General features: G+C 37.1%; 1 protein-coding gene across 1 annotated transcript; it reads left to right on the top strand.

The window, feature by feature from the left end:
* Positions 1–666: 666 nt before the first annotated feature.
* Positions 667–2514, top strand: lingo2 (leucine rich repeat and Ig domain containing 2; the record flags this gene model as incomplete). The annotated part of the gene is made up of 1 exon (XM_079249579.1): positions 667–2514. Exon 1 carries the CDS (start codon positions 673–675, stop codon positions 2512–2514), a length of 1842 nt encoding a protein of 613 aa, XP_079105705.1. The 5' UTR covers positions 667–672.
* Between the last annotated feature and the right edge of the window lie 7612 nt (positions 2515–10126).

Here is a 10126-nt window from a genome sequence, read left to right on the forward strand (position 1 = left end):
AATCTTTTTCCACATCAATAGTCTAATAACAATGGTGTATCATGTGCACCATGACACAACAAATGCGGCAGAGGTAATTTGCAATTGCAATCTGTTACCATATGCAAGTGTAAGCATTGCATCAGTTCATATTATCTACTGAAAGCATTCATATGACTTGTATGTCTATCAAAAGGCCAGTAGATGAAAATTAAACATAAATTAACAGATTTATGTTTTGACAAGGTTGACATTGTATTTTAAAATTATATTTTATCATATTTTTTACAGCACATAATTTCGCTTTTACATTTCATTTTTGAAAACCCAAATAGCTTATACTGATGCCTAATGATGTATTTAAGCTAGTATGTTGTGGCTTGATGCGTAAGACATAATACAATTGATATAAAAAAGATTGAATTTCTTGTGAAAAGAGTATTTTTCAAAATGTTACCAATATGGAACAAGAAGGAAAAAATTTTATATTTGTGTGACTTCCTTTGATGTGTTGTCAAATACTATTAGAGCTACCTTTGGCCAGTTTTCTCTGCAGTATACTGAGTCTTTTTCACTTTGTTTATAATATTAATTTATTCCACAGGACCACAACTGCCCAAAAGTTGATCCATAGTCACTAACTGTGTTCTCTCTTTCTGCCTTTTCTTTTATTTTTTGCAGAACCGTGACATTATGGTGGACTGTATGAGCAAAGTCATGCTGCACACAGTCATCTCATGCTGGCAGCCATTCCTGGGACTGGCCCTTGTGGCTGTCTTTATTGGGTCTACCTTGGGATGTCCCTCACGTTGTGAGTGTTCAGCACAGAGCAAGGCAGTTGTCTGTCACCGTAAGCGCATGCCTAACATCCCAGATGGCATTCCAACCGAGACCAGGATTCTGGACTTGAGTAAGAACAAGCTTACAATGATCAACCCTGATGACTTTGTTCCCTTCCCTGGGCTTGAGGAACTTGACCTTAGTGGAAACATTATTAGATATGTTGAGCCAGGAGCTTTTAATGGCTTGTTTAACATGCACTCACTAAATATGAAGAGTAATCGTATCAAACTTCTCCCCTTGGGTGTCTTCACGGCATTAACAAATCTTACCCGACTGGATATAAGTGACAACAAGATAGTCATCCTTCTGGATTATATGTTCCAGGATCTGCATAATCTCAAATTTTTGGAAGTGGGTGACAACGATCTGGTTTATATTTCTCACCGTGCATTCAGTGGACTTATGAGCCTGGAGACACTAACCTTAGAAAGATGCAATCTTACAGTTGTACCCACTGAGGCCCTCTCCCACCTGCACAGTCTGGTCAGTCTGCATCTACGTTACCTCAGCATTAGCCCTTTGCACCCATACTCTTTCAGAAAGCTATTCCGACTGCAGCATTTGGAGATCGATAACTGGCCTTCACTAGACAATGTCCCAGCTAACACCCTGCATGGGCTGAACCTGACAACACTGTTCATAACCAACACCAACTTGTCCTCTTTTCCTTACCAAGCCCTTAAACATCTGCCCTACCTGACACATCTCAACCTGTCATACAACCACATCAAGCACATTGAAGGGGGCATGCTGATGGAATTGGTTCGGCTGCGGGAGTTGCATCTAGTTGGAGCTCAACTGACCACCATTGAACCATTTGCCTTTCATGGACTGCGGGGTCTCAGAGTCCTTAATGTCTCTCACAACCAACTGGATACACTGGAAAAGGGTGTATTTCAGTCTCCTGAGGCTCTTCAGGTTCTTCTGATTGACAACAACCCCTTAGTGTGTGACTGTCGTCTCATGTGGATCCTACAGAAAAGGCATTCCATGTATTTTGGAGATTCCCAGCCCGAATGCAGCACACCTGAGGGTATTCGTGGAAGGCCTTTTAAGGAGTTTAAGGAGACTCTCCTCTCTTATTATGTAACCTGCACCAAGCCAAAAATTCGAGAGAATAAAACACAAACAATTACAGTGGACGAGGGCCAGCAGGCGATCTTGCGCTGCACTGCTGATGGAACACCTAGGCCCAGTGTGTCTTGGTTGTCCCCACGTCGACGAGTACTGACAAGCAGGAGCCATGGAAGAGTGACGGTGCATAACAATGGCACACTGGAGATTAAGTCAGCAGAGATGCAAGACAGTGGTGTGTACCTTTGCCTTGCTACTAATACTGCTGGGAATGACACCCTGATGACTTCCCTGGCAGTAAAAAGTCTGGGATCACTGTATGCCAACAGGACCCAGTACTACACAGATCCCAGCAATACAACGACCAATGGGACGGCCGGTGTGACCCTGGGTTTGGACCTAAAGACTATATTAGTGTCAACCGCTATGGGTTGCTTCACCTTCTTGGGAGTTGTCTTATTTTGTTTCCTCCTTCTTTTTGTTTGGAGCAGAGGAAAAGGAAAACATAAAAACAACATTGACGTTGAATATGTGCCTAGGTCAAAGTCTAATGGCACTAATGTTGATTCATCAGAGGGGCAAGCTGGTCCTCGTCGTTTTAACATGAAAATGATGTGAGTTGTTTCCTTTTTATACACATGCATATAACTATATATAAATATCTAGAGAAAGAAAAAGATCCAAGACTAGATCATGTAAATGCCCAAAGTACAATGTATTTTTTGACTGAACTTCTCACTGGTACAAACAGAGTGGTTGTGAAAGTCGTTAGGGCATCATAACTTGAGCTCATATCACTGGATCTTGACGTCAAGCTTGGAAGCTGCATTTCAAATATGAGACGGAGACTGGAACTCCAACATAATTGCCAACTGGCAGATTCTAGGATGAGGACTGGAAACAGTTGTCGCCAATGGGACCTGGAAAAAAAAAAAAAAAAAAAAAAAAGGTGTCATGTATCATCTTTTTGAAATTTATATGCTCAAAAGCCCTCCGTTTTGGGTTCAATCTACAGACTCAACTGAACCATGTACAGTACAAATTTGTATCTAAGCTATAAACCTACTTTGTTTAGTCTTGCGCCATGCTTATCCACTGAACAAATCAATGAAACATTTTTTTCTCGTGCTTAGTACTATATGTACTTAACAATTCATTATGTACGTGTATGTACATATTCATTCAAGAGAACTATTCATAGCAATATTCATGGGATGCATTAGCCAAAACAAATATAAAGACAGACATTTCAAGTTTCCATTTGTTCTGGAAGGGCTTATATGGCTGATTATCTGTCCTTGTTTCCCCAAATTGATACTTGGGTATTAATGAAAAAAAAAAAAATTACATACATATATATATATATATATATATATATATATATATATATATATATATATATATATATATAATAAAAAAAAAAGAGTAAAATGCTTTCATTTATAAAACATGTTAAGAATTTTACAAAAGAAAAATATATTAATAATCAGTCCTTCAACACTTTTCAGGATCTAACATTACACTTGGATCATCTTGGCGATGACCCAGCATTGGTCAAATTACTTACGCAAATCGCCTTTTTGTCCTATTTTGTCCCTTTTATTCTTTTAACTGTGCTTTTGCTGGTTAACAATTTACATGTGTCAATTTTACTAATGTGGCATTTGCATAATTTTCTCCTGTAGGAAATTTGGACTTTGTTGTGATAGTTCTTCATTTTGTTGTTGAATCATTTAGATTGTGAAAACTTCAAAAGTAAAAAGAAAAAAAATAAAGAAAATGTATGTGAAATAAATGAAAATGTATTTGTACCAATGAGTCTCACTTAATGTATGCTAAATTCATTTTCTCCTCAGCACCACTAAAGGATATCCCTTGGATATGGTCTATTATGCTCATCATTGCAAGAGATTTGTATCTACACATCTAAGCCTATACATTTTTCCAGTTATACAGTTGAGCATTTATTTAACTAGTAAAAACTATTAGTTTATACATTTATATAGATCTGTATGATATTCAAATTTTTACAATGGCACTAATACACTAAGAGTCAGATCTACTAATGGTTTGCGTGCAGAAAAACATCTGCAAACAAATCCCATGCACAAAAATGTCTGCGCACAGAGTGTTCTGTCAAAAGGTGTAAAATGGCATGTCTGCATTCAGTTAGTACTTCTGCCACAATGAATATGCAAAAATCGCAATGTGATATTTCAAACCTGAAAGCAATTTTGCTCATAGAACCTTACCCTGTATTTACATGTTTCAAATGGAGTTGCAAACAGTTTGTGTGTATGATTGCACACATGTGGCTGTGTTTTGTTTTTGGGTTTTTTTTTTGCAAGTAAGAAACATTCAAACTAAGCAAGGAAACGCAGCAAACATTTTTTACCCTTGGGTGATATTTTTGGGATTAACAATGAGATAATCTTTAAAACATTAAAAAGTGCTTATCCAGTATTACAATTTGGAGCTGTTTGAGGAAGTCTAGATGGATTTGGAGCCACAAGGAAAAGTCACGCCACACCCGCAATGATAAAACTCCTTACAAGTCTGCACTTTTCTTTGCATCTAGGTCATTTCAGCATACAGGAACTGTCACAGCTGTGATCTCCCAGTCCTATTTTTCAGATGTGCTGTCCAAGTCCTAAATACCATGTGTCACTGGATGGCCTCAGTTATTAGGTTTCCACACACTCTGCAGTCAACAAGTCTTTTTTTTTTTTTTTTTTTTGCAGAAACTGGATTTCCCAGAGAAATAAGAGTGACTTTTTAAAGACAGCTGGTTTGTAGGTGGGTTCATTTTTAAAACCCCAAGTAAAAAGCAATTAGGCCTGCATTAGAAACAAGGGCCTGCATCATATTCACTCAGGTTGTCTTTTATTTAAGGTGACAGTGCATAACCCTACACCCTCACCTGTTTTATCTGTAGATTATTGCAGATTTTTCTTTTGTTCTACTTTTAATGTCTTTATGCCATCTTTTTATATCATCCACTACCTTTTTTTTTTCTTTTTTACAAATTTGCTCCCATACAGCATTTGTATGTGTGGCAGTTGGATGTCTTTATTGTAAGCCAAATAATTGTTTGTTGCCATAATCAACCGACACCTCTGATTCCATACGGTCATATTTCCTTGTGCTTTTTCTCTCCAAATTCAAAATGCTTCAAGCCACAAAATGCACAAGCCCATAATTTAAACAGGCTGTCTCCAACATGTTTGCATTGCAGAGCTATATATGCTATGTGAGTTGTATATATATATATATATATATATATATATATATATATATATATATATATATATATATATATATATATATATATATATATACATATATATATATATATATATATATATATATATATATATATATATATATATGTATACATCCTTATTTTATTTTATTTTATTTTATTATAAAACTACGTTGTCCTATCACAAAAAAGTATTGATTATTCAATATGAATAGTAGGTTTGAAAATATCAAGGGAATGAACATTTTTTCTCTGCTGTGTGTTCGGTCATGACAATAGTTGTCAGGTACTGAAATGAATCATACTAATAGGCAGTTTGAAATTAACCAAACTGCTTACATATGAAATTACCGTCGAACAATGCAGACATTTAATATTTTGGTCAGCTTCTAGCTGTGTACAAATTTACCAGTTAAAATGTGCAGCTTGCAATGTCAAGAGATGTCCAGCAAAGGAGAGAAAGACGATGCAGATGTTGTTGTGGTTCCCATTTGGTTCTTAAGCTCCAGGTGAAAATTTTTAAATCTATTGTAAAAGAAAAATGAGAAGGTGTTGTTGATTATCACGAACTTACTATAATTGTAACTATGCCCAGGTCATTCAACAACAAATAGTGACACTATAAACTTAGCCATCTCAACTCAGCAGGAGCAAACCTTACTTTTTAGTTGTAGTGTGCAACTCCCTCTATAATCTGTGACACTCCAGTTCTTTACACAGTATACTCTTGCAGCTAAAGTAAACTGCTTGGTTTTTGTAAATTCAGGCATCCAAGGAAGGTTGAATTTTATGATGAAGGTAACAGGTCACTCCTAGATGGATTCAGACCGTCAGAAACTAATGGATTTTAGTTATCTTAATTCTACAGTTACTGATAGATGGACGGGGTCGACTTTTGTTTGCTTAAATACTTGGCTTATAGAACTTGAGTTATATAATGTTGTCCATCCCTGAAGTCAGCAAAAATTAAATTGGATAAATAGGATTATTTAACATTCTAATGCCATTCTCTAGTACAGCATACAAATTATTTTAACACATTTTAACCAATCAGGCTCCAAGGTTTGACATGTATCCATGCAGACTTCAGTTTCTTTTTTCTCCCCTTTAGTCTTGTCAGCCTACATTTTCATTTTTAATAGCGGAGCCCTATGGTTATACACTGACCTTAACAATTATTAAACTCGGGTGAAATCACACCACAATACTTCAGAATGCATATAATGAAATGCAAAATGTGCCCAAAGCTATTTACATGCATTGCCATGGGATCACATTGTATTTTTCTTCTGAATAAATATTGATGCATAGAGTTAAAATGCATTGTAATTTTAGTCAAAGAGATCATCAGTTTAAATTGCAGATGGATGTAGAAACACATACAAAAATACTAAAAAAAAATATAGTTGTGATATATTTGCTTTCTTCAAACAGTAAGAGCCCAGTCTAATTATGTAATTTATGAGATGTTATTGACAATTGTATAAACAGATGTCATGATGTCTGTGTGCGTACTCTGTCACTCTCGTAAACCTGCCCATCCATGTCACTGTGCTGCTCCTTCAGCAAAAACATGATCTACGTTTCTACGATCTACATCTGTGCTTAAACCTTCACATTCTCGCAGGCTTCAAACTGAAGATGCAAACTCTTGAAGTGGATAGAAGTACGTTCGTCTGTACATGCTAAAGGTAACTGAACACATCTACGTGGATGGCCCATTTGGAAGGACATGAGGTTATGAATAAAAGAAGATGATGTGGCTAGCTCTGGACTGTAAGCTTACAGGATTAGTGAGCTCAAAGTGTGTCCAACTTTGGCACTAATTATTGTTTCATTGCCTTATTTCACAACTGGGTCAAACCCGACCATAACAATACAAAACATGATCATTTTTACAAGTGCAAAGAAAGTTATTTTATTTTGAGTTTTCTGATAAGGTCAAAAAACCTTTAGCAGTGGTGCAATAATGAAATTTAAACTGTGTTTTAGTAGTGACTAACACATGAACAAGAACAAACAGGATTCCTATTATTGTGCATGCATCACAACACTGAAAGAAATATACATCCCACTGTGTGATTTCAGTTCCAGCCTTTTAACAGATGCAAGTGTGCATCCATCTTTGAATAGGAGCTCCCTGCTTGAAACTACATCCAGTATTACCAAATGATGAACATTGCTGGCTACGTGGCCAGTATTACTGTAACCTAGATGCATTTAAAATATGTATGTTGTGTTTCCATGGAGATGCTCAGCATAATCCTTTGATTTCATATGGATCCCTTTATACTAATTGACTGTGTTTTGATCAGGCTGGTTCATTTGCATTGTATCCGCGAAGCTGTCGGCACCACGTGCCTGCTTCTCTAACCTTTATCAGATATGGACTGATCGGACCGGTCTTATTTTCATACCAATTAGTGAGATAATTTTGCAAAGCAGATGGGTGTCTGGGCCTTAAGTGAGTAACAGCTAAGAAATGACTTACACACAGATAGACCCCTCTCTCAACACACACACACACGCAAAAAAAAAAAAAAGAGCAATGACTCATCATTATGCCCAATCAATAAATCAAATAGCTCATTTACTTTAATCATTGCTGTGAAAATAATGCAGAGGTGAGGGAGGCTACTTTAAAATTCACAAATAAGTATTGTAAAAATGTGATGAAAATATCTTTCATGGGCGCCTCTGCGATCAACTGGCAATCTGTCCAGGGTTCATCCTGCCTCTCATCTAACAGCAGCTGGATTGGCTTCAGCCTTTCACAACCCCACAAAGGCACAAGCAGGCTTAGACAATGGATAAATAGATATTTTATTTTCTAATTCATGGCATCCATACAAAGCAGCCATAGTCACAAATTTTACATCGAGAAGAAGCATTTTTATAACAAAGAATAAAAATCATGATGCCCATGCAGGTTGGATTAAAGTATAATCCAAATGTTTTCTAACCCATACTGTTTTTCTAGGAGTGTGTAGGATAGCTTTTGCTGGATAACATCTGCAGTTGCCTTTAACAGCATGTTTCACTTGAAACATCAACAGAACAAAAGTATGAAGCAAAAAATGAGTAAGACTGAATAAATAGATGACAAAATAAAACCGGGGAAATCTCTCATACTTGTCAAAAATTTGGTCATCATATTTCATAATCTAAACTTCCCTCACTGTCCTTTTAGGCTCCTTTTGAAGATACTGATTTTTTTTTTTTTTATAAGTTAACAGTCCAGAAAAATCATATGCCTCTAATATCAATGTTCACATGTTTGACTGAACAATATATGATGTCCTGTAAACAGAAATAAGATTAAAAAAAAAAAAAAAAAACACCAACGTGTATTATATAGTGTGATGTCAAAGTCCTGACATGGCAAACATTTGAAGATCTTTGACTGTGAGATCATAATGTAGCCTTAAATGATCATGACACAGGATTCATAATCATAAATTCATTTGCATGCTGTTCAAAAACCCCTAAGACACCCACCTTTGAGGGTGTAATGTAAAGTGATTGGTATTCAATCCTGTGTCAAATGTGTGCAGCTATCAGGACTATTTAGCAGCTTTAACTATGATTGATGACTATGATGACTCAGTGCGAGGCAGAAACTGGACACTCAGAACTGTAGTGGAGAGAGTTACACCTAAAGAGAGTGAACAGCCACAGTGAACAATGCCCTCTTCATAGATTCCTTAAGGAGCAAAGGTGTACCCGCAGCAGTCGCCTCCTCCTCTCGCTGCTGCAGAACACAGCGTTTCAGGAGATCTTTCATTCCCACGACTATTACAGCATCTCCTGAAGCTCACTCCCACATGTCCACACATCATCGCAGGGGGAGTGGCATTTTTTTTACTGAGCTGCCAGACAATTAGAATTTCCCTCCAGGGATTAATGAAGTTCTGTTTGCCTATCTATCCGTCCGCCCGTACGTCAGTCCATCCGTCCGTCCGTCCATCCATCTTGCAGGGCACACCTTGGACAGGTCGATTGCTACTGCAGGATCAACACAGAGAGACAAGCAAGTACTCATGCTCACACTCCTGAGGAGAATTTAGAGTAAAGCATTAACCCACCACACGTCTTTGGATGGTTAAGGAGAAAGCCAGATCCAAAGCTCAAATTAAAAACCTTCTTGCATTGAGGCATCAGTAACGACCCCATTACTCTGCAGCCCCCATAAATCAGTTCTAATAAGTAAAATCAAAAGTGTGCAGATAGATTTTAGGATGTAGATGGCTTTGTACTGTGAAATCACCTAAACGAAGAAAGGGATGCAACGGTTCGGTGGACAATGTGGAGCTCAGAGGTAAGCACAGCTCATAGTGCTCACGTGCTACTGACTAACACTGTGTCTTACCATGATAACATCATTTTTCCTTTAGTAAAGAGTTGGAAATATTTTGTATCCCAAATATTAAATTAATCAAATTGTCAACTGACTTGCTTGTGTTGATGAAGAAAAGAAATCCAAAACCTTCTCACAGTTCAATTTTGTAACTAATTGTATACTTCCTGATGCAAGTACAGGCTTGCTTGTTGTTGCACAGCACAGAAAACTTCAGCCCCATCAGCAGTAGAATCTGTTTAATTATGTAGTCCTTCAACGAAATCAGGTGTATAGATATACAAAATGTACTTTCACACACAGCCCTGCTTCTCAACCAAAAAATCTCATAAAAGTGGTGCCCTGGTTAAAAAATGAAACAATCCATAATCTGTTTCCTGTGAGAACATAGTTATCTATGGATGAGGAGGGCTTGTGTATTTCTCTACTGTCTGTGTAAATACACGTATCTGCAACTCCAAGGAATAGAAAAGGAAAAAAAAAAAAAAATTGACATGTGCTCATTGAGTTTTCAGTACTTCTGAAATTACACACCATGTTTTCCAATAGATGTCCAAGCCCCACCAGCCGCAGACAGCAACACATGAGAGATCACATAAACTTGCAACTCA

Source organism: Telmatherina bonti (genome assembly GCF_933228915.1).
Source record: "Telmatherina bonti genome assembly, chromosome: 12".
Classification (NCBI taxonomy): Eukaryota; Metazoa; Chordata; class Actinopteri; order Atheriniformes; family Telmatherinidae; genus Telmatherina; species Telmatherina bonti.